General features: G+C 38.8%; 1 protein-coding gene across 1 annotated transcript; it reads right to left on the bottom strand.

Annotated features, from left to right (window-relative positions):
• Window positions 1-2,303: 2,303 nt before the first annotated feature.
• LOC18426920 (uncharacterized) lies at window positions 2,304-15,798 on the bottom strand. The gene is made up of 5 exons (XM_006835983.4): window positions 15,585-15,798; window positions 15,035-15,288; window positions 12,880-13,091; window positions 12,474-12,741; window positions 2,304-2,815 (listed from the first exon to the last, which is right to left on the bottom strand). Exons 1-5 carry the CDS (start codon window positions 15,673-15,675, stop codon window positions 2,504-2,506), a joined length of 1,137 nt encoding a protein of 378 aa, XP_006836046.2. The 5' UTR covers window positions 15,676-15,798; the 3' UTR covers window positions 2,304-2,503.
• Window positions 15,799-25,575: the final 9,777 nt, after the last annotated feature.

Raw genomic sequence — 25,575 nt, 5'->3', positions numbered from 1 at the left:
GATATTTCTCTCTAAATTTTTTAAGTAGTTCCACTCTGTAAAATTTAATGTAGTTTGTCTCTCTAAAATTTTAAGATACTTTATCGCTCTAAACTTTAAGACTTGAGATAGTTTCTCTCTGAAATTTTAATACGGTCTCTCTAAAACCATAAATTTGAGATAGTTTCTCTCTCTAAAAATTTGAGATAGTTTCTCTCACTAAATTTTTTTGTATATTTTCTCTCTAAAAAAATTTGTATACTTCCTCTCTTTAAAATTTGATATAGTTTCCCTCTCTAAAATTTTAATGTTTTCTCTCTTTAAAATTTGATACAGTTTTTCTCTAAAATTTTACAATTTTTGATGTTCTTCAACAACAAGATGGATAATTTCTATGAAATGTCAATTCAACCTATTTTGGTGGAATTGAGATTTCCAAAACCTAGGTTTAAAATGAGTATTCAAGAATCCCACATAAAACTCAATTCCAACGGAAAAGTCAATTCTAAGCGAACCAAACATGATTGGGCCAACTTTCTAGGAAAAGGGACGCTTGGAAATCTGAATCCAATGACCCAAATGAGCCCATACAGAACTGGTTGGTTTTCGGAGGGAACTGGCTGGTTCCTGATATTTACTTAAGCGATTATCATATTTAGTTAAATTTAGTTGGGAGGGAATTGGTTGGTTTCTGATATTTAGTTAGGTGATTCTCAGATTTAGTTATATTTAGTTAGGCGATTCTCATATTTAGTTGGGTGATTCTCAGACAGAATTGGTTGGTTTGATTTTCATATTTAATTATTTTAGTTAGGTGATTCTCATATTTAGTTAGGCGATTCTCAAACAGAACTGGTTGGTTTTTTAAGGGAACTGGCTAGTTCTTGATATTTAGGATATTTAGTTAGGTGATTCTCTGACAGAGCTAGCTGGTTTTCGGAGGGAACTTGCTGGTTCAACAGAACTGGCACTAATGATTCTCGATCTCAACCGGTTGGTTTCAGTCTAGTTTATCAATTTTTAAAATGTTGGCTCTTTAGACAGAGAGAGACGCTAAGAATTTATTCATTGTTAGCGTGTTTTCACCATAGGTAGCAAGTCTCCATTTAAAACATGATTTTAAAAAAAAAAAAAAAAAAAAACTGAGTTTTGGAATGCTGTTAAGAACTCCAAGTTTTTCAAAAGATATTAAAAAATTATTATTTTTAATAGAACCGATATAAATTTATATTTTTTTTTTTTTTTCAGAAAACATTTTCAAACGAACTTCTTCGCTATAATTTTATTTCTTCATTTGCTTAATATTATTGAATTTTGATTTAGAGATAAGTACGTTAAAAGTGCAAGTAAATTAAGAATCTTGATTTAACAAAAAACTCCATCAAAAGTTTCACCAATAAATTCCTTTAGAAAAAAAATACAAAAAATTATAGGAAATTTATTCCCCAAAAAAGTAAGATATCAAAACAATCGTATATCTTAAAATAATAGGTAGAGTTAGAAAAAGAATAGCCCAATGAAAAATATTTTTCTTGCATTATTATAAAGAGCAACAGAGAAATTAAGTAACAGTAAATATTTAAGCAGGTAGGAGTTAATGTGAGATTTGAATTTTTGGATTTGCTTAAGCATTTTGTTACTTTTTTTTGTTCATAGAGAAGTTCAATTAATTTCATTTTTTTATCTTTTATTTTTTTTGCGTACAACATAACATTTTGGATGGTCCACTACTTTATATAATTGAGTATTTATGTTTTGTTTTAGTTAACTGCAATCATATACCTTGGGTTATAGGTCTATATAATTGGGTATTTGTGTTTTGTTTTAGTTAACTGCAATCATATACCTTGGGTTATAGGTCTCGTTGTTTACTAGTGTAGTTCTTCTGTTTAGTATTGTCGTCATTGCTTTACCATATGCTCCCATTAGATGTTTTGTCTTGACAAAAAAAAGTAGGCATTGTTACTAGATTTATTGATAGTTTTGACAAAATTTGTCACGTACTACTTTAGTGATACTAGGTAAAGACATAAAATTATTGTTCAAAAGCTTTAAACTATTTATATAATAACTGCAAATCATAATTCTATATCATATATCATATGATATTTATATATCCGATTTTTTCACTCTGTTTGTTTAACCAAATCTGAAATATTCATAATTTTTTATCTTACCTTATTTTTTTGTATTTCTAACTCAATTTTTAGCCTCCAACTTTTTGGAATAAAACTAATTTGAGTAAGGTTATGATTTGCCGATATATTATCATTCCCCAACTTGCTACCTATGACTTTTCACTAGTCATGTTTTACTTGAGCAGAGAGCTTGAACGAGCTGATAATGCATTCATAACATTAAGAATCCTTCGACATAAATATGGGGAAAATAAGTTAAAGACAACATTAGAATGAAAACACAATCGCTGTCCAAAATTGGAGCAGCACTCATATCAGGTGTCTGAGAAGATTGGCCACGAACAAGAATAACAGCCAAAACACTCATATGAGAGAGAGAGAGAGGACTAGCTAGATAAATTTGACAGCTCCTCTGCAAGAAGAAGCGCCTTGAGCATAGCATCGCTCATGCCTTGTGTAAATAACAGCAGGTGTCCAGCTTCGGCTATCTCATGATATCGAATCCAAGGAAGCTTTTCAGCGATGTAGCGCTGTAACTTGTAAGGCACAAGCCTATCTTCTTCACCTTGCCATATATGAACGGTGCCTTTAGAAAGTGGGTTCTCTTTGATCTCCAAAGGATCAAATTCCCACTTCCCAAAACCCACCATTACGTCACGGTGCAGAGACTCGAAATCATTTTGACTCGGTTTTTCCTCCTGACAGTTTGCCCCCAAAGACAAACAGAAAGAATAAGAAAGAGAAAAGGCAAGAGAAATGTTAGGCATTAAAAATTGAGCACCACTGCCGATACACCATTAAAAGGCCAACAAAATTAACAGAAGCAATGCAGTTATTAAAAATAATGATATACACTAGCACCTGAAAGTAACCGTAATAAAATGTATAGAACATATCTGTGTAGGTTCAAAAAACATATATCTATCTCTGTATGTGCATGCCTGTGTGAGTGTTGTTAAGCTACATTTATGCAATGGATGATACAACACAATACAAAGCACATAGACAAATCTGAGAGCAAGAGAAGGTGTTTCATATGGTTACCTCCTAATTAGCTAGGGAGTTAGTGATTTAGCTGGAACCTATAAGTATATGACTAGAAGAGATCCAACTATATGCTGATCTAATAAATACTCTCGACCATGTTTGCAATATATGAGCTATACTTCGCAATAATAAACATTCACCATATTTGATTTTCAATCTTCTAATTTGGGTCTCCAAATCTCAGTTTCCCTAAGAAATATTTCTCTTCATTAATAGAACAATAAATCTAACTAAACAACACATGCTCAGATGGTGCCAATGAGATCCTTTCATTAAGTATCACACCATTGGTAGTCATATATCTAAAAGTAAAAAATGGCTATACTCTCCTCCATATGGTTTGGAAGATGGATGACGTGGCAGATTTAATCGAGAAAACCGCCGACAAATGATGAAAGCGCTTCCAACATGGCAGAAGATTTCAATAAAGAAAAAGGAGAACTCAAGACTTTTCTCATCGAAGATTATGTCAGGAATTAAGACAATAAGAGTAAGATAACCAGCACTGGTGGTCCTTGAAGGGGCGATTATATCCCAAGGATATGCAGGGAGCTAGTGTGCTAGAGGGTAAGAAGAGCTAATCTCATTGAAGATCATGTATTGGAAAATAAAGATTGGGCAAGTTGAACAAATGAATGTGGCAATTGTAGTGGTGTGGAAATTGTAGGGATGACATATATAGAAATAAGGGAGAGGTAGTGGAACAATTTTAGTCCAGTGAGTTGAAGCAAAGACAATACAAAGATGCAAATAAGACAGTCTAGGGAAACAATACAACATGCAGTATGCAAAGATTTATCAATTTCAAAAAGGGTGTGCAATAGATAACACACCTAAAATTGTAAAATTCATGACTAAAACAAATATTAATGACGCATTAGGAAAAATTTCAGCCAAAGGCTAAGGAATTCGAAAGTGACAAGTCATTAACAAAGTATAAAGAAACAGACCCAACAAAATGGTAATACAAGAGAAACATAATCCCAATTACCAAACATGAAAAATAGTTAATGCACGTAAAGACTTGACCCAAACATCGGAATGAAGAAGGAATAGAGAGGAAACAACTCCAGTGATTTAATTAAAGATGACTATGATTTATCAATATAGGAAAAGCATAGAAGACAATGTGATGGTTCATGTGTTGGAGCACATGGGAAATACTCATCGTAAAAGAGGAAGTTCAAAACAATGATGTCCATGACATTTATATGACAGAGGAGACGATGTCATCCTTCATATGTTTACATATATATGTTAGTTTTAATTTTTATTGATTGTTCAAGAAATAGCAGAAGTACAGATGAATAAGTCAAGCCACACGGGAATTACTATAGAACATCAATCCTTACATTGAAACCTTGAGCTAGGAAGGTTGCATCTCCATTGGCTTCAGTAAGAACATATAGGAACGAGATATCTGGTAAGCAAGGATTCTCATGTATCTCCCTCACATCTACAGGTCTCCAAGAATTAGGGAAAGCCATATTCACCAAACAACTCTTGTGAATGGAGTCCCCTACCACAGTCAAAGGCCCATGTTTCCAAATGAAACTCTGATCAAAATTAAGCTTCAGATATGAGACTTTATTGGAAGGGAGTATTCTTTGCCATAGGAATAAGGATAGTAACTATCTTCATGAACAGTAATTCTCCATATCTTCACTGCCAAGATTTGTAGACTTTTGACATTCTTGACCCAAATGGATATTTTAGTAGATAATTATCAATTATTTCGATCTCAAGTATGGGGTTATTGGCATACCCACCCATGAACCAGCTGCCTTTCTTTTGGAGTAGGAAATGTTGCACAAAGAATTGTACAAATGACAATATGACAGCTTGGGCTTCTGTTTATTCTTTAAAAAAGACTAGAAGAATCATCCTTGAGGTCTTGAACTAGTTTTTACCATAGCTATTCTCAACTTATCATTGGAGCGCATTACTCCTACCAAAAAGTGATTTATTACAATAACCTCACACATATTCTTTAAGAAATTCCATGCTCACTAATCAAACAAATAATCTAAGAGCCACTGGGATCAATCAATAGCCTATTTTCTTTTTTTTGAAAGAAATTCACTATAATTGCATTACTTAGTGGTAAAATATACAAAAGGGTGGTGACCAAAGTGGTCACACAATACAAGCCTGGAAGGGTCCCAAAAATACAAGGCAAGAACCAGCCGCTAGAGGGGGAGGCATAAGACAGACAGTTGGCACAGAAGCCTAACTGTCCGAGAGTACAATGAGGCCCCTTCTTTTGCCAAACAATCGGCTTTTGAATTGGCTTCTCTGTAGGCATGGTGTCAGGAAATCCTGTAGTTGCTTGCTAAATGAAGAAGCTCCTCAAAAATGTTGTCAAGATGCCAAGGCCATGATGACAAGGGCAAAGGCCAGGCCCTCCAAAAGGGCAAGGGCCTCCGCAAGAGTGGAGTCTGCAATTCCAATAGGCCACGAGTATGACAGCAGGGTACTACCGTCACTAGAACCATAAAGCCCCCTTAATTCCAGAGGATCCAGGGTTTGCCAAGAGAGCAACCATCAAATTTTAGCTTCACAGCTCCCAATTCTGGTGGTCTCCACAAAGAGGCTCTCGAGGTTCTATCGTTGGCAAGGAGCAATAAGTTGGACCAATTGCTGTGAAAATCTGTGAAAGAAGAAAACTTGAAAAGAGAGTGATTGGAGGCCCAGAAAGCCACCAGGTTTCTTACTTTTTCTGCCAACTGGTCAACCGATGATCTCACGCCCCCTGAAGATCCTATGGTTTCTTTCACACCACAATACCCAAATGGTGGCTAAGAGCGCAGCTTTCCAAAGAAGTCTGCTTGCCTTGGGCCATGGTGTAGAGAGAAAGGCTTGAAACAAATGAGGAATGTTAGACGGCATTACCCATAACCAGTCGAACAAACTCAGAGTGGACCTCCACACTGCTCGAGAGAAGTCGCAGTGGAGTAGAAGATGAGCATTTGACTCCTCATCCAGCATAGACAGGTTGCACCTATTTGGGAGTTACACGCCTCTTCTATGGAGCTGATCCATGGTCAATAATCTTTCATGCAACACAATCCAGCAGAACACCTGAATTCTAGGTGGAGTAAAAGGGTTCCATGCCTTGGTTGCTATAACAGGAATGGGACCCGAAGGCATGGAGAGAGCATTCAGGGTGCTACAGAAGGATGCTACCAAGAATGAACCCGAGGCTGAGGGGGTCAAATAATCCTGTTCTCCCCAAAGAGAGGTAGGAAGACCGAGTGGATTCTCTCAGCCAAAGAGCTAAGATCTGCTAGCTCATGGTCGAAGATAGATCTCCTAAAGAGAGGCTTCCAAGTTCTGAGGGCTCCTGTCAAACTGAAATTTTTGGCCACCGAGGACTGGCCACTGGTTTTGCATTCTGGGGTCCAATGGCTAATCCACAAACAGTATTTGTGTCTTATGACCTCTGTCCAGAGGTGGCCGGGTTGGGTTGCGAACCTCCACCACCATTTGTCCAAGAGGGCCCCCTATTGTGATTTCTGAGGCTCCAAATACCCAAACCCCCTTTGGGATTTTGGAAGACACAGTTTATCTGATGAGATGAGATGAAACTTATGTCCATGCTCTCCCAACCAGAAAAAATTCCTCATAGAGTGCTCCAATCTATTAGCCACCAAGGCCAGGATGTGAGAAAGAGAAATCTGGAACACCGGAGTATTAGCAAGAGTTGCTTTGATAGGAGCGAGTTTTCCCACCTTGGATAAGAATCTCGCTTTCCAACCCACAAACCTCCTATCAAACTTATCGAGAATATGATTCCATTGATTTAGTCGAGGCAAGCCAAGGCAAAGTGGAAATTCAAGGTAAGGGGGCGGTGATTGCTCTACAGAACAACCCCATCTGTTGGAGAGAAACAGGACCATCGATGGGTCAGTCATTTTAGATTTTGCCCAGGTTGACCTTGAACCTAATAAACATCTCGAAGCACTTAAGGAATACCCAAAGAGTATCCACAGGGGATACAGAGGAGTCATGGAAAATGAGGGTGTCATCCGCATACTGCAAATGGGATACTAAAGGACCATGGTTGCTAGAGCGAAACCCACTCTAGAGGCCAGCTTGCTAAAGTATTGATATTGAGCTACTAAAGACCTCAGCCACTATAGCAAACAGGAATGGTAACAGCAGGTCACCTTGACGAAGGCCTCCACTAGCAGGGAAGAAAACCATAGGCGAGCCATTTATGATGATTGAAAAAACAGGGTTGGATCCAACCACAGATCCAGCTCCTCCACTTACACTCGAATGTCATCCGTCAAAGAGTTTCATCAAGGATTAACCAATTCACATGGTCATAAGAACCCCGACATTTTAGTTAAGGACCGCGAATGAATGCTTTCATTGGCAATGAGAGCCCCATCCAAGATCTGACGATCCTTCACAAAGGCTCCTTGGGTTGGGGAACTGACTGAGGGTAAGACAACTTCTAAACTAGAAGCCAGAACTTTGGATAAAAGTTTGAAAGAGCTGTTGACCAAACTTATAGGCCGAAAGTCCTTCATTTGTCCCTTCGGTTTTTGGAATTAGAGCTATGAAGGTGGCATTTGTAGCTTTGCATATTAGCCCATGAGCATGGACTTCAGCAAAGAAGTCAATGATATCTAAACGAATGACCCCCCAAAATGTTTTGAAGAAGGCCATAGGATACCCATCGGGGCCCGGGCCTCGGTCACCACTTAAGTCTTCAGAAGCCTGGATGATTTCCTCTTCGGAAAAGGCCTTTCTAGCCAACTCTCTTCCTCCGGCATCAAGGTGAGAAAGGCTAGGTCGTGCATAATAGGTCCAATGTTTTAAAAAACGGTCCGCCTGGCGCCTAGGCGGCCTGGACCAAAAATCCGCACACCTAGACCCAGGTGGCCCTACACGGGCGGATGTACCAGGGTGGGCGCCCAGGGCCGTAAGGCCTTTTCCGTTTTTTAAAATCGCCCAAAAGGGCAAAGGGGGTCATTTTGACCCCCAAGGTTGTATAAAAACGTTATGGGGTATATTTTTAACCCCAGAGTGAAAATAAAAAAAACCCTGAATATATGAAAACCCCCAAAGTGAAAAAAACTACGGGGCGCTCGAGGGTCTGGGCACCCGCCTAGGAGCTGGGCACTAGGGGCTAGGCAGGCCTCCTTGGGGCCGCATAGCGTTTTTTGAAACCTTGAATAGGTCTAGGACTAGAAGAAGAGGTGAAGAGGTTCGAGAAAAAGGCAATAGCAGCTTGCTCGATAAGGGTGGGATGATCAATGACCGAATCCCCAATTTTGAGATGGGTGATCGAATTCTCCCATCTTTTACAGTTCGCCATCTTGTGGAAATAGCCAGTATTTTGATCACCCAACTTCAGCCATCTAACGTTGGCTCTCTAGGACCAATACATCTCTTCTTTACGAAAGGTGGACCGGTAGTCGAACTTAGTTTTGGCTCGAGACTCAAATTCAGACAATAGCAGAGGCCTTGACTCCTCCACCACGTCCAAATCATTTAATACCTGGAGCAGCGATGATTTTTGCTCGCGAAAATCTCTTAGATGTTGGGACTTCCAAGATTTTAGAACTACTTTCAGCAACTGAAGCTTTCTCTTGATCCAGAACCCTGCCACCCGTGAACCCTAGGTTGGAAGGAATTCCAGGAATTTGTCACCAATTGATTGAAATTTGGTTCCTCTACCCATCAAGACTCGAACCTAAAAGGCATAGGCCCCTGGTCCACAGCTTCAGTATCAAGGATGATAGGATGGTGATCAGAGGTAGGTTTGGGTATAACACAGAGGACTAGGTTTTCGAGAAGGTGAGGTCCCATTCTAAAGAAATGAAAAACCTATTAAGTTTAAAGAGGATTGGGTTAAGGGAGTGGTTGGACCAGGTGAACTGGGCACCCTCCAAAGGGATATTGATCGACACTGGAATACAAAATCAGAGAATTGCACCATAGTTGGAGAGAGAGTTTGGTTTGAGTTGCGATCATGAGACCACCTGGTTATATTAAAATCCCTCCCCCGCCCCCAGGCACCAAGTGGCACGGGCTCTTGACACAAGGGAATTCAATTCTGCCTAGAAAGCCAGTCTCAGTCCTTCAGAATTGGGACCCTAGACCACAGTACACTTCCATTGCATCCCATCGAAAAGTCTTGAGAAGAAAATAGTTGTCGAAAAAAGGCCTATGGATGAATCTCTCAAATTGTTGAGGATGGGGTCCTATAGAAGTCAGATGCCCCTTGAAGCACCATTACCTCCTAAAGCTATCCATCTACAAGGTCTAAACCCCCAACTGTTCCTATAGTACGGAGGTTAGTAGTAGCGAGTTTGGTCTCTATAAGGGCTAAGAGGGAGGGTGAGAATTTAGCACAAAGATCTCGCATAGACCTTCATTTCTGAGCGTGGCCCAAGCCACTGATGTTCCACATAATTATCTTCATTGGGGACCTAGGGGCAGGTCGGTATGCCTTGAGCAGTGTGTGGTTGCATGTCTCGCCGAGGAAACCAAATCTATTGTCGACGAGAGGGATGGAACTGAAAACTTACCAGAGTGGTCGTTGATTCCAAAAGAGAGGAGATTGGACAGCTCCCTTGTTTCCTTTCTTCTTGCTGAGAGACTTAGTGTCTGCGTCGATGATGTCTTCAGGCACCTTCCTGGGGCCGTTAAATTTGAATCCCCTCACCTTTGAAACTTCATGGGGATTGCCTTGGGCACGGTACAAACCATCGACAAAAGAGGAGTCAACGGAGGCCACTGAATCCGAAAGAGCACTGCCAGGGGTTGCTGATCCAGAAGAAGAAGCGGGGATGGATGAGATAGACAGAGTAGAGGGTCAAACGTTGCACCTAGAAACAATAGACGATCTGCTCTTGGAAGATGGGGAAAGGACGGCTAGGGGTAAAGGGGCTCTAGAAAAAGGATGGGGAGAGGGCGAAAGGGGGTAGAGGGGAGAGAAATGTGTGAGAGAAATTGGGACGGGAGATTGGGGTTGGGAGGAGAGATTGAATTCAGAATTTCAGAAGCCGCTAAAAGAGGGAGAGAATAGTGGGAGGGCGAAGATTGGGGCCAAGAGGCTACAGGTAGCAGAGATGAGGGAGGCAGGTTGGAAGAAGGCACAAAAAGATTCTACAGAGGGATTATCGAAGAGGGGAGATTAGGCATAGGAACAAATGAGGTCGAGAGGGACGACGTAACTGCGTTGTTGAGATTCGAGCGTTTACTCCCCGGGCAAGCAACTAGAGATTTCGACTTTTTAGGCTTCAGAGGAGGTTTAGAAACCAGTTTTGCCAGGCCGGAGAACATTATGGTGGCTAGAGGAGGGGTTGAGGATGGAGAGCCGTTGCAAAGGGTGGAGTTTAGAAACCGAACGACTGTGGGACAGGAGCAGTGGGAACCAAAAATGGGAGTCGCACCATCGATGACTAGGTGAGAGCACTGATGAAGCATAAGATGCTCACCACTTGGCGAAAGGTGAGCAGGAGAACGATGGGAGGGTGCAGGGGTCGGTAGGGAATAATGAAAATTCTACGAGACAGGCGGCGAACTCGATGGAGAAAGCGAGGGATAGGGTAAAGGGAAGGCAGAGCAATGGGTCGACACCTGGCAAGAGGGGGACACAAGGGTCGATGCAAGAAGGGCCGAGAGAAGATGCAAGGAACGAGGAGAACTAGGTACGAGTGGGATACGTGTCGGGCCTCCAGGAACAACGCCAGATAAGGTAGGCTGCGTTGACGGCGACGATCCCCCCTGAGGGATGGACAGTCTAATTACGCTCCCTAGCTCCTTCTCAGCTAGACACAAGGGATGAGCCGGCGGGACCACATTTCTTTGCAGGAAGAAAGACTCTTGGGAAGGGTCTCTAAGAGCCCTCCGATGATGAGAAGGACGGTGCTCACTAGGGGGGGGGGGGGGGGGTTGGCTTCCTGGTCACTATAGTCCATTCATGATCAAGGGAGGAGGGCATCCTGATCACTTTGGACTGTGCTCCATATGCAGAGGGCATATGGTCTCAAACATGGCGGTGCAAGGGAGGCGAGGCACAGGACCATGAGATTGGGATGCTGTAAACAACCCATCAATCTCCAACCAGAGGGTCTGGGGAATCTAGCCTGGAATAAGAGATTCCACCAGAAGCTAAATGGAGCCAAGAGGGAGAACACTAGTAGACTTCCAATCCACAGAGATAAACTTTCCGCAGGCATCCCCAATTCGCTGGAATGGATCAATAGTCCATGCATGGAGAGGAAGGTAAGAGGCTAGCAAGCGTAACTTTTGCAGAATTGCTGCCCCCATCGACTTGTTCCAGCGAGTGAGGGAAAGGGTTGCACCATGAAAAGATGCATTCTGGCTCCTAAGGACTTCGAGCATCTTTTCATCTGAGGGGAAGGAGAAAAGGAAGTCCCCAGATGAAAGTTTCCAGTAGGAGATAGCAGAAAAATCCCAAGTTTCAGCTGCCCATCTTTGCATAAATTTGGCATCATTATAGGGAGGCTGGAACCTACCAATAAGCAAAAATCTCAATGCCTGCTCCAAGAAAGTGGCTTGACTTCCTCCCACAGGAATGGAGAAGGGAGCAGAGAGAGGGGGAGAGGGATTTGGAGGATGAACCTAAGGCTGGGGGATCACAGGGACAGATGAAGTTGCAGGTTATTTAGCTTGGAGGATATGGGTAAAGTTGTTATGAGTCTGGAGTGGGGGGGTGGATGGGGGGGCAGGCGGAAAGAATGATGATACCCAGAAGAAGGAGGTAGCTAGGGATTGGGATGAGAAGCACAGGAGACAAGGGGTGAGGGGCGAAAGGAGGTTTTCTTGGTATGGATGAGATGGGAATAAGAATCATAGAGAGAAGGGAACGACAAGATAGGATTCTTTCCTTGGGGATGACTGGAATGAAGGGGGTGGAGGGAGGATGGGAGATGGTGAGGATGGCGGAGGACATGCAGTTGCAAGGGACGGCAAGGCATGACTTAGAGCTCATGTGGCGAGATTATATGGTTCCATTCTCTTGTATAATAGCATATTTTCTTAAGAGTGTAAGAATTGGCCAAATCATGCTTAGTTCATGTACCAAGTTAAATTTCGATTAAGCAAAGTCCTGAACTGAGTTCGAAGTTTGCTAAAATATAGAAAAGGATAAAAGATTTTTCTTAGTTTATCACCCAAGAAAAATAATAAATTTTAGTCAGGCATCCAGCACATGAAACATAGGGCACTCATTTGCTGCAGCTATAGTTTCTTTTCCCCATTCACTGATGAAAAAACAATTGCCAATCAATCTGAAAATAAAGGCGAATTGAAGAGAGCTGATACCGGAAATTTCCTCTTGAGTTCTATGAACTTGGATAATAACTCCTTGTCTTTCTCGCTGAAAATTATAGGATTTTTCTCCATCACAGACGATGAGGGGAACCACTTTTGAGTCAACCAAAGGTAAAGTAGGCGGGGAGCATGATGTGCAATTCTACCCATCCATTGATCCCGAACGAGTTGCTGATAATAAGCTTCATTTGATAGATTTGAAGGGAGACTAGGCCACCAGTAGTTGATAACTGGAACAACTAAAGCAGCACCTGCTATCCTGCAAATGCTTCAAAAATTTCACCGTGAGATTGGTCTCCAATGAAGAAAATGAACAAAATTTAGATATATAAGGCTGCAAAAAGAGGAGATAAAGAAAAGGCACATAGACACAAATAATATCAGAAAAGGCGTTTACCTTTGAGGTATATACTTGAGGCAAGCCCAAACAGAGTGGCTACCCATTGATGTGCCAAGTACATAGAACTGCGAGCCAAGTTCCAACTGGTCAGCAAGTTCTTGAATGTCATTAGCCTCAGATTTGAGAAAACGATTAGGGTTGGGATCGCTCTGTCCATACCCGGCTCTATCATAAGCCACAAAATAAACCCCTAATTCTTGTACAAGCTCCTGCAATACACCCGCCCATGAATCCATTTTGTGTCATGCATATCAACAGAGAAAACCAAAAAATATTGCAAACACCTCAAGAAAAACAAAGTATAAAAAGAAAGGAAGAAGAATGTTAAAGCAACATTTTAAAAGCACAATGCACAAAACTGTCGATGGCATCAACTAAGATAATATCAAACATTCAAGTTGAAATCAATAAAGGCTGTAAAAAGAGGAGCAAAGCATGAAGGTGATTTTGAGTTAAGGCAAGTCTATGCATAAAGATTTTAGGAGAGAAAAAGCAATGGTGATTAACGCAAAACATTATTCTAGATTCCACATATATGCTTGAAAGCACAAAAGAGAGATAAAAAAAAGAATAAAACAAGATTCTACAAGATTCAGTCCTAACCTATAATATCATGATCAAGAAAATGACATGATCAAACAATAGCACCTCACTTGAAATCACACAGTAAGAACATCATAAAATTCACTTTAATTTCAATTTTAATATACATACATACGTATATAGGTGGCCAAACACCTAAAACGCCTAGGTGGAACCTAGGTGGGGCACCTAGGCAGCTTGAGTCTAGGCGATCGCCTAGGCGGGCAAGGCGCTGGTTAAGCACTACACTCAAGGCGGCCGCCTACACGCCACCTCGATGCAGGTTGCCAAGGGGCAAAAAATGCCCTCGGCTACAGTCAAAATAGTAATTTTCCGGGTTTTGGGGGACATTCTAAACCCCCAAAACCAAATCCGTGCCATCTAGAGAGAGAAAAACTCCCAAAAAACCTCTATTTTGTGATTTATTGAAAGACCGATAAATTTTCGATTTTTTCAATTTCTTCCGAAATGAAAGGCAATGCTTCGTGGTAGTTTTCGGAGCTTTTAGTGGCCGATAGTGAGGACCTTTGGCGATAGAATAGACGAGGTTTGGGCCGACATCGTTTTCATTTTGATATTTTTAGAGCATTATTCCATTATGATATTCAAATAAGGGTTTTGACTTTTTTTTGCTATAACGTATTATGTTTTGAATCATTTGATTTTTTTTTGCCTTTTTTCCCTTTTATGATAAATTTATGTGTTTGTAGTGGAAAGATTGATTTGTTGTGATTAGTTGATTATTAACTCGTTTGGACGATGAAATTCGTCCTATATCAAATTCTTTATAAATAATTGGTTCTTATTTTGTACAATGTGTAATGTTTTGATATCCTATTAGATTCGTTTTACCTTTTTATATTTTTACATATTTGTAGATGGAACATTTATCAATTTGGACTTATTATTTTGTGATTAGTTATAAACTTTGGAAGAAATTGATATTATGCGAATATTTGATATCCAAAACCAAATCTTATAGATATTAATTAATAAATAATAATTACATTAACTTTCATCTTAATTATTATGTGAATAATCCCTACCCATCCCTGTTCCGGGGTGCCCGGCCGCCTAGGCACCTAGGCCCCCAAAACCCCTAGGCACCCACCTGCACTTTTTTGAACATTTTACATGCTATATAATAATTCAAAACACAAAATCAACAACACAGATAAATAGTTCGCTAAAAAGTTCAGTCAAACCTTATATTACAGAAGTCAAAACAGTCCATCATAATTCCATTGACTATGGACTACATACTATATTGAAATACAAACATAAAGGGATAAATTACTGGAACTGCATCCGATGGATTTATTAACTACCACAAAATACCATAAAATCCGAGTTACATGATCCAGAGATGGCTAATTTGTGTAAAAAAATTTGAGCATAGCAGGAACGTTTTATATTGAAATAAATGAATTTTCATTCACAAACTTTATTTCTTAGGAGAAACATAAATTAGACGCCATGAATCAGCAGACTTGTGTGAGAGAGAGAGAGAGAGAAAGAGAGAGAGAGAGAGAGAGAGAGAGAGAGAGAGAGAGAGAGAGATTCTTCTCACCGGCGAAGCGGGCAATTGAATATTTCTTGAACCATCAAAGCCATGAACCATAACAAACTTATACTTGGCCTTCTCTCTAGGCACACCACTCTCTTTGTAAGCTAAGTACCTCCCATCACTTAGTTTGATTCTAGTTGCAGTAACAGGAGGACCATTTGTAGAACCATAGATCAAATGGGGTGGAGGCTGGCTAGCCTGATATGCCCAAGCCACAAAACCCACAAAAAGAACCAGTCCTATTTTTCTAAACAATCCTGAGAACAAATAATACTCTTGCATCAATACCCATCACCAAAAAAATGCAAAAGATTTGCAGCTCAAACATAAGCACAAAGAACCAAGACTAATCCCCATATTCATACTTTTTCCAAAAAATAAAAAATTTACATGAAAACCATCCAGAACCAATCCATAAATGGAAAGAAAACAAGAGAAACAAAAACCCAATTCTTCAAAACCATTTACAATAACTATCAGCAGAGGAGAAAATCTTTTTTAGCAGTTAATTTTCCATTAAACGGAAAGTAAGGGCAAAAAAAGTGGAATTAACCTGAAGGTAATCGAAAGCCACTTGATTGCCTCGCTTTCCTGGTGTGAGACCTAGCAGAGGCAGCTGAAATCTTTCGATTAACAGCCGCCATTTTTTGAAATTTTGAGCAGAAAAAGATTATGACTTTAGGGTTTAAACCCTGATAGTTTTTGTAGCCTCAATAGAGCTTGGCGAGTGTCGCTTTCAACTGAAGCAGATCTGGGGATTCTAAGACTGGTTCTAATCAAATGAGATGAAACTAAAAAGTCGTCCTTTTCACAATTGCCGAGTCTATTTGAAAAATCGGAGAACGTCAGCGTACTTTCTTTTCTTGAAATTTCGGAGTGGATTTTAGCGGAGCGGAGTGAAAATATACTGGAATTAAAAAAAGGAAGCTTTTTTTCGGACAATATTTCGGCCGAGATCGCACGGAGGACATACGTGGTCTTTTAAATAAAATAAAATAAAATTAAGTGTGCGGTTTGTATAGAGCTCTAAATACTCAAAGTAAAGTGCGCATTCACATAGTGTCGAGAAATGTGGTTTCAATATTGAAAATCTTTGTGATAGCCTTAAAATATATTTTTATCTTTAATTATAAAATTTAAAGCTTTAAAAATATTGTAGATTGAGTAAATCTATGAAAATTTGAAAATCTTGAAAATTGGCGGTCCAAAATTACATTACAAGATGCACTATTTTCAAAACTTGAAATCCATTTTTTCTCATGTTCATGCATCTTAATGTCTAAGATGATCAATTTGAGGATATTTGAGCATCAAAACAACCCCTTCTAGTGGAATTTTTGAGGTGGGGTCTAATTTGATTGTTTAGAGCCTTCTATATAAACTTTTTCCTAAAATCCATCTCAATAATAGACTCTTAAGAGTGAACTCATTTCTACATACAAAACAATTTGATAGGGCGGCAACCCTATAGTAAATCCTCACCTCATAACTCATTGGGAATTATAAGTCAAGCATTGGAAAAATCGACTTGAACATTAAGGTTGTGAAAACAGATTTCAAGCTCTAAAAATAATGTATATTATAACAAATTATCTAGATTGTTCATTTTGCCTTCAAGATAAGTATTTACAAGTCTGCAAGATCTGTACTATTTTTTGAGTTTTAAAATTTTTTGTCGGTGTTGGAAATTGATTCTATAGCCTTCATAGAAATTTCCATCGCCGAAAGTACTTGATGGACGAGGATTGGAGGTGAGGCTTTATTTTGTTTTTATAAAGCCTAGGAAAGTACTTTATGGACGGGGATTAGAGGTGAGGCTTTATTTTGTTTTCATAAAACCTACAAAATTATGTTACATCCACTAAAAGTTAAAATGGAAAGTGAAGAAAAGAATTCAAAAAAGAGCTTTCATATTTTTTGACACAGAAAAACTTTAAATTTAAATCATTGACATGGTTGAGATTATTGAACTCTAAAATGTTAGATAAAAAATGCATATTTGAGATATATTTTATAGGAAGCTTGCACATGAATAATAAGAGCTGGCTGATTCACGTAACACTTTGTTGGAGTATGACTACTAAGGCTTCATGACCACCATAGTGTTGGTGGTCTCTCTCTTACCTTCTATTTTTAAATGTATTGAATTTAATTTAATTATATTATATACATGCTATAATGACCTCATTGCATTCAAATCTTTTGGATACCATTGATGGTAAATTTCGTTTTATTTCTTTCTTTTTCTTAATCACCCATTAATGATATTCTAGCGATCACATTACACGAGTCATTTTTCTTTGGGGTAAGAGAGAGAAACATAAAAAAAAAAAAAAAGGCTTTGCTATTGATATAAGGATAGATAAATCTAGACTATTTGATGCAAAACCTGCTATATGTGGCAAGAATATAAGCTCTAATGTTTACAAAACAGGGCTCATTCACCCATTACAGGACACTGAGAAAAATCTCAGAGCCATTGCCTATCTTTCTAGTTATCTACAAGCTTTATAACAAAAAAAAATTTTCATATATATTTTTCTCTCTTTATCATTTTCAATCGAATTTTTTATTTTTAAAATTATTTTCCGACACTTTTCCCTCCTAAAAACCATGCATGATAATTAACTTTAGAGACCATCTTGTCTAAAGCCAATGTACTCTAAACAATATTTTTTAGTTTGCCTGTTGGTATGTACCTCAAATTATATATAATTCAAGTTTATTATTTAATTATTTTTAAGATTTTGAATTATTTATGTTAAAACACTTTATTTTCACCAATTTACTAAATAAACATGTAAAGCCACCAATAAGTTTATTTTTATTCAAATAGTGGATCATGATAAAGAGTACATCCAAAATGCCCTAGGAGCATAATAAATCTCACAAGATTCTATTCTCCATTAGAATTTGTATGAGATAAATCTGATCCATTTTGGCTTTGGTTTTGGGTTTTGTTTTTGTTTTTGTTTTTGATTTTTTTTTTTTTTTTTTTTTTTGTCACAAGAAAAACAACCATATCGGTGTCGTTTAAAGAAAAACCAAGGGTTCAACCCCTTGACCTCCCTCACCCAAAACCCATGTTTCTCCCCCTAAGCGTATACTAAACCTACGAAAAGGAGTAGGTTAATTTCTTGTCTATTTTGCTTATGTGTTTGCAAATTTTATTTTGTTGATATTGTTCATAATTGTGAATTAAGTGAACGCTAAAAATTTTGGGTCAAACCAGTTTTTTTGACATGGGTTTTTTAAGGTATTTTTAATTATATTATTATAAAATAGTTGCATGAAATCACCGCACTAAATAAATTTAAAAGGAGAAAATATCTATTCGGTGATATCAATAAAAAATCATCGACGTTACTATCGCAACAACGCCAAAATGTAAGTTTCCATTAAATCTTGTGAGGATAAAAAATATAGGTCCACGTTTTTTTCAGTTCGTACTTTGTTTTGGGAAAAGTTTATATAAGGTTGCAACCTTAAAATGTACATGCACCTCAAAAATCTATTGGAAATATTGTTTTAATGTTGAAAAAGGCATCTAATCAATCATCTCAACATCTACATCTATGAATATGAAAAAAAAAAAGTTTTTGAATCTCAAAAATAGTGTATCTTGCAACACATTATCTAAGCCGTCCATTTTCAATATTTTCATATGTTTATAGATCTACTTGATTTTTACCATTTTGGGAATTTAAAATTTTTTAATTAAGTCTGAAAATGGATTTTAAGATAATACTAAGAATGTTTTATAACAAAATTACATATTGTGATAAAATTTTAAGGTGCACCTTAATCGGATTGTTTAAGGTTACAACCTTATAGAAACCTGGGGTAAGTATGTAGATCCACTTTATCAATATGGAAGCAAGCACACTTCTTCTTCTTTCTTTTTTTCTTCTTTCTTCCTTTTTTTTTTTTTTTTTGAGTAATTCAATGAGGAAGACAAGTCCCTACCAAGTTTTGGAAATAGAGTATTTTGTAACACATTTTTGGACCGTCAATTTTCAAGATTTTAAGTTTTCATAGATATGTCGATCTACACTATTTTTGAAGCTTTAAACTTTATAAATAAAGATGAAAATATATTTTAAAGCTATTACAAAAATTTTCAGTATTGAAACCACATATCTTGATATTATTTGAAGTTAGGCTCTAATTTGATCGTTTAAGGCCTAGGCTCTATACAAACCACACCCAATAAAGATTAGGGGGTCGTTGGTTTGTCGACATGTTCGCGAGTTGGTGGCTAACCATCTTTCTCTGGTCGTTGTAGGTTTGCAAGTTTCTTTCATATGATATTTTTCTCAAATTTTGGAACTTTACGTTTCCTCTCAAATTTGAAAAACACAGTGCTCCTTTTGTTTTCAAATTTGACAGTTGGAACCAAGAGAATGTCACAAAAAAGCCAAAAGATTGATTATATGCCCTCACGTCGGCCACCCATTCCCTCGAATAAAATTCTCTCTAGACGTATATTTAAGACTCCGAATTTTGGGATGTAACCTTTTAAACTTAGTGATTGATATCAAAAATAAAAAAAGAAAATTAAAGATACCCCCCGATTTGTATTTTCTAGGCATGGCCCCTGTAGACAACTTCCGCCCCCTTAAAGAAATTCTGGTTAATAGGATTTTCAAAAGCCTTCGTTCTGAGTTTTAAGGACCATATTTAGCATAGTGAACTATAATGAATCAAGATATATTAGAATTCTCTTAAAATCACCCAAAAAATATCCTAATACCCTCAAATAGTCATCTTAGACACTCCCAAGCCTTATGAACATAGAAAACTAATCCAAACACCAAACTAATGCCTAGAAACCTAAAATAGAGACTTTGAAGTCCTAGCCTTATAGGTCCCTCAAAGGTCACTCAAATTTCACCTAATTTAGTTCCAAATTATAGAGGAGGTCACAAGATTTTCAATGGTCCAAGAATCGTTAGAATTCAATTTACAGTTTGAATGTTATGGCCTAGGCAAAATTATTCAGAAAAATAAGAACAATTGTTTCATGCGGGTTGGATCGCATTTGTACAATATGAGGTCTAGAGGTATATAGCATCCATCTTAAAGATGGATGCAAATAGGTAGTCCATCTCAAAACAATTTAACTAAGGGTCCAAATGCTTTTTTTTAATATAATTATTATTTTTAGTTTTCAAAGTTTATTTATTTATTCATATTCATGATCTCCATGTTAAAAATTATATATGCTCTAAAAATTAGGATCAAATTATATTTAAAAAATATATTCATTGCTAAGCCTGCATTTGTCCGTGTGCGGGCTTGGCGCATGCTAACCACATCTGAAAAATAATAGTTTAGTCTTGCACAATATGGGGTGAGTCGCATACATTTTCAGTTGTATTTTTGTCAAGAAAATCCCATAATTTTATAGAACCTTCTAGGGTGACCTAAGTCGTTCTTGGACGTGTTTTAATGCATAAAATCCCAGGAATTAGGGAGAAATCCCTAGAACCCAAGCCTATATAACCCCCTTGATCCCCATTAGAAAATAACTAAAAAATTCATCCAAAACTACTTAGAAAAATAGGAAAAATCCTAAAGCCCCCAGAAAATTAGGAAAAATTTCTAGAAGACCGTAGAATATTCTCTTAGGTTCTAGAAATCCTAGATCTAGGAAAAACCCTATGCTAGAGACCCTAAGCCTAGATTCTTCTGAAATTCCTCTACAAAATCCCCAAAATCAAAACCTAGGAACAATATTTCTTAAATTCAAAAGCCATTATTCAAAAAAGCAAGAGTAGGCATAAAGGTGCAAATAAACTCGAACTCTTGATATAGGCCCCAAATTTGAGTTTCTCAAGTAAGTAACTGTTTATACTCGAAAATGCGAGCAAGGAATGCACTCCCCACCTTGGTTTCAGGTGTAAACTCGTCAAAGGAGCAGAGAGCAAAATGGGTTATGTTAAATTACAATTTAGGTGAAAGTGGGTCACAAGACCTTAGCCTTAGAGTTTGAAAGAATTTTCGAGTATTTAGTGGGGGGGTGGGGAGAGATAATTTATGTAGGGTTTGAAAATAGAGGAAAGCTAACATATGTGATCAATGAAACAAAGGAAAAATAAAGAAGATGATACCTTAGGCTGGGCCCCTAGGCCCGATGCCCGAAGTTGGTGCCGGTTCAGAGTTGATAGTTGCACAGTCTCCTCTTAGTCCTTCGAGTTTTTATTGGGAAAGTGATTGTGGGTAGAAGAGGGTCCGGAAAGTCAGGTTATCTAGACCGCCTTCAATTTGAATGCTTTTAATGTGGGCTTTGAGGTTTAAAGCTTGGGGTTTGGGTTCTATTTTGGGTCAAGTTGGGTTTAGATTTGGTTCAGCAGAGCTTACACACTTTCTTATTTCAGCCCTTTCTTTGATCTAGGGGTAGCACCTTATTTATAGGCAAAACAATCTCATAATCAACATTGGTCAATTTTGATGAAATCTGGGCTATCCATGTGATGATTCACTTGCCAAACACTATGACACCATTGCCAATGGTGATGTATTAATATTAATTATGGTCAACATCATTTAATTCTCAGGATCCTGTGATCTTGGACCGGGTACTCTTTTGCGGGTAGACTGTCAGAGGCCCAATAATACTGGCAATGTTGTTAGCGCCATTTGGAATTCCTTTTCCACACAAGTTTCCACGTGTCAATCTTTGAGCTCTTTTTCGTATATCTAACTGACCAATCAGGTTCCAGTGCCATTTGGAGTGTCGTTGGCACTGTTCCCAAACGTGTTGTTATCAATTGATCATTAGGCGTCTCCGTACGTATGTTAGCTGATGTGATGTTTCATTCAACTAATTCGAAGATGCTACGGTTGATGAGGTTGTTGATGCCATCCCGTACTGATATCTAATGTGTAAGTTCGTACTAATAAATGACACTTGTTCGTCCATCCAAGTTGCCTTCGTCGTTTGACATGTCAAAGAGCGTCACTACTGCCAATGGTGCCAGTGCCATTTCCATACTCATTGGGGCTATTTTGAGTCTGCTAGCCTCATATGCAGTGTCCTGTCCATTTTTGGAAGTCTGATCAGTTATCCTTGTGTCGGAGGTTTGAATGGCATCGAAACTTTCTGCTTCCTGATGGCTTCCAAATTGGAAGTTGTTGGTTATGTTCTGTCTTACTCAATCTTATGGGGCATACTCCAGTGTTTTGGGCTATGACAAGTGATCTGGATGTATGGTTGTGGGTTGTAGTTGGTTACAATTAGGTGTGATTGGTTTAAGTTTCGAGGTGGCTTGCTCGAGATATTTTGTTCTCCTACAATTTCCTCGATCGGGTCCGGGGTGTCTATAGTTGCCCTCTTTATCACTCGTGTCGCACGCATGTGGTACGAGACGGGACAACAAAGAAGTGGATGCCAAAGACACATATTTTGGTGGTGAGGCACGTGAATGGTGCGAAACGACATCGTCTCTTAGAAAGTTAGCATCAGTCACCCTGTGGTGCCTACGGTCTCTGGGACCGGGTTGTTATCTAGCCATCGTTTTGAGCGATCACTACGCCGTCCATTTTGTCGACTAGGGTCGTGGTGCCAGTATTTCGAGAAATTTTGAGTTTTGTGGCAACTCGTATGGTTTAGATAATAGGGCGGAGAAATTTCGATAGAGTGAGCCCTAGGCAACCTCATGCCCTAGTGTATTCCTTGGTGTTTAAGGCTGATATGTTTTATGATAGGGGTATTTTTATTTTTCTTTTTCTGGCTTTAACAAGGTGTGCGGAGTGTGATATTCTTTGCCATGATGTTTTTGCTTTCGGACTTGGGTGACCTTGTGTGCACTCTGTTCATCATTATCGAGGCTAATCTGACTCCTTTGTTTTTTAAAACATTTTCAAGAAGATTTATGGAAGCAGAGGGAGGTTCTAGAAATAGATACTGATGTCGGGTTATCATTTAAACCAAAGAAATTAAAGTTTTGAAAATCACATATACAAAGATTTTTAGGAAATACCTAGATCAAGTTGCCCCTATATCTAAAGTTTTTGAAGAAGACAAGGTTTCTTCCACTGTGGGGCTTGTAAAAAAGAAATAATTTTGAAAATGAAGTGGTCTACAGTTTAGGCTCATGCGACTAGGGAGCCGACTGAACAATTTAATGTCGTGCAGTGATGAACATTTTGGTGTGATACTGCCCCGAGGATGTATCATTAGGATCCTGTTGGGATGTCATTACTATAATTAGGGTAGTCTTTTGGGGGGGATCCGATATACATCTGTGTTGGATCCGGGTGTGATCCTTTTCATTTTGGAGAGATTTCCTAGTGGTGGCATTTTTAGTGGCACCAACGATAATTGGAACCGCGTTCATCTTAAGGGGTATTTTGGTCCTTTTTCCAACATCATTGTCAAGGGAATTGTCCTTTCTTATTCAGGCTGCCTGATTCAGTCTGACTATGCTCGTACATTGATGCCTTAAGCTTTCTTTTGATGGGGATGTGACCCTAATCGCGACTCTACTAGCAATTGCGATGGTGGCATTGCCAATGGTGATTGGCCTTTCAAGTTCGAGGTTTATAAAATGGGGTCCTTGGAGTCACAAAATGACCTATTCTAAGGAGCTTCAGTATCTAAAAATCAAATTTCTCTATCCTTTTCTTGCTTTCTCATAATCTAGACGTCCTATCAACATGTGTAGTTATTGTACGACTAGATCCCTTAGATGTATGCCCTTGAGTCATGGGGATACCGACTAGGTGGTCACCATCCTTTATGATCACGAGGAGTTATTGCCCTTGGCATCCCATTCAGAAGTAGCACAGTGTAGCGGTGCTGATTGTATTGAGCATGCGTGTCTTCCTTTTCCTTATCGGATTAGGGGTCTTACCTTTATGAGTTTTGATATTTAGGATGTGGGGATAGGTGGTGAGATCTTTAAAGCCATTTATTGCTATTTGGGCCAAGCTTCCATACATGAGTTTGGTATGTCCCCTTTTTTCTTGAGGTAATCAATGGACTGGCTGGTTGAGTTGGCATTCCGGGCACTGACTCGCTCCAAGAGGAAGTGGCTAGACTAGCTTGCTAAGCAAGGGAAGCCCTTGAGATAAGAAATTGGATTTTTAAGGAAAGGACTCCATCCATTGTTCTAGAGGGGAAATGGCTAGACTAGCTTGCTAAGCAAGGGAGGTTCTTGAGATAAGAAATTGGATTTTTAAGGAAAGAACTCCATCCATTGAGCCCCTGCTTCGGCTTTTCTCATATTAGCGATCCCTTATTCCTATGTCAAGATAATGTTGCAAAACTCAAGGCTGATTTGGAAATCCGCATTAGAGCTTCATTCCTTAGGAATGATAGCGTCACATTTGATCTTGTGAGGGTTATCGGAGGGACCGGGATCCTATTAGACTAGGCTAAGGAGGAAATGAGAAACTTGTCATCTTCCAAGCTGGAGTTTAGAGAGTTCCCCCTTTGGTGAGGCATGCAGTGCTTAATGAGGGCGGCCAATTTAATGAATGGTCTGAAGAGGAGGCATTGTGCCTTTTTTGAGATGGGCAACTAGGAAGCCCTTGGATCGTATTTGCTCATTCCTTTAAACCATGTATTCACTTTTGTTTGCACTAGTTTTAGCTTGTTTCTGCTTGTTGCATAGTTTCTCTCTTGTAGCTTTGGTTTGGTTTTGTGTTTATGTAACCGTCCCTATGGATGTTTTTGGTTTCAATGAAAAGGAAGTGTTTGTTCCGAGTATCTTCTTCTCCTGTTTTTTCTTTTCTTTTCTGTGGCCATGGTGACGCCCTAAGTTGTCCTCGAAATGAAGAGTTTGAATTCAACATTATGGATTTTAGCGCAACTGACAATGACGCTGACGACATTGTTACCATCGATGAGGTCTTTTTATGTTTTGAGTGGGTGAAGTTCATCTGGTTAATGATAAATATTGAGTGCATGGGGGTAGAAATTTCTGATGTCTGCTTGGTCCCTCATTCTTCCGGTGTTTCTAATATCGAAAAAACTTAGCTCTGAGCCCTTAGGGATATGTTGTTGAGGCATTCCTTGGGATCTAGTGGTCGCTTTAAAAATGAGACGCATTTAATGAAAATGTTTAAAACAATATGACTCCAAATTAAGGGATAACCAGAGGGCAAAATAATCAAGGACAAATTCACCCTAATTCTGTATATTATAGAAACAAAGGGTTTTACAAATGTATACTAGACACAAAGGAACTCTAAAGACTTGAATCTTTGTTGCAGTTTATATCAACCTAAATGTTAGGCTGAATACCCCGATTCGAGCCTTGAAGCCTATACATACAACTCTAGAAAGACAAATACACAGACAAATGGAAAAATATCAATATGTGGGTAACACCGGCCCATATACCTGTACTAATCGCAGGGGTATTGCCTGTGGTCTGCTCCTACAAAATCGAGCATCAAGTGAGTCTAAAATTAAACAAATTCTTTCTCTCAATCAGATTTTTGCACCATAGATTAAAGAATGGCAAAGTTATTGGCATGTTCCTTAACGTACAGTAGATACAGTCACTTTGGTTTCTCTCTCTCTCTCTCTCTCT

This window comes from Amborella trichopoda, chromosome 11 (assembly GCF_054954075.1).
Source record: "Amborella trichopoda isolate Santa Cruz 75 chromosome 11, AtrichopodaSantaCruz75HAP2 v2.0, whole genome shotgun sequence".
Classification (NCBI taxonomy): Eukaryota; Viridiplantae; Streptophyta; class Magnoliopsida; order Amborellales; family Amborellaceae; genus Amborella; species Amborella trichopoda.
Note: the sequence above shows the minus strand (reverse complement) of the source record. Positions and strands in the feature narration are given on the sequence as shown.

Bases quoted from the DNA above. Each gene is read 5' to 3' on its own strand.
- LOC18426920 (XM_006835983.4), bottom strand. From the start codon at position 15,675: ATGGCGGCTGTTAATCGAAAGATTTCAGCTGCCTCTGCTAGGTCTCAC. The intron at 15,289-15,584 runs GTTAATTCCACT...ATTTGTTCTCAG, and splicing joins TGGCTTTCGATTACCTTCAG to GATTGTTTAGAAAAATAGGA. The intron at 2,816-12,473 runs GTATCAGCTCTC...GCAAACTGTCAG, and splicing joins AACTCAAGAGGAAATTTCCG to GAGGAAAAACCGAGTCAAAA.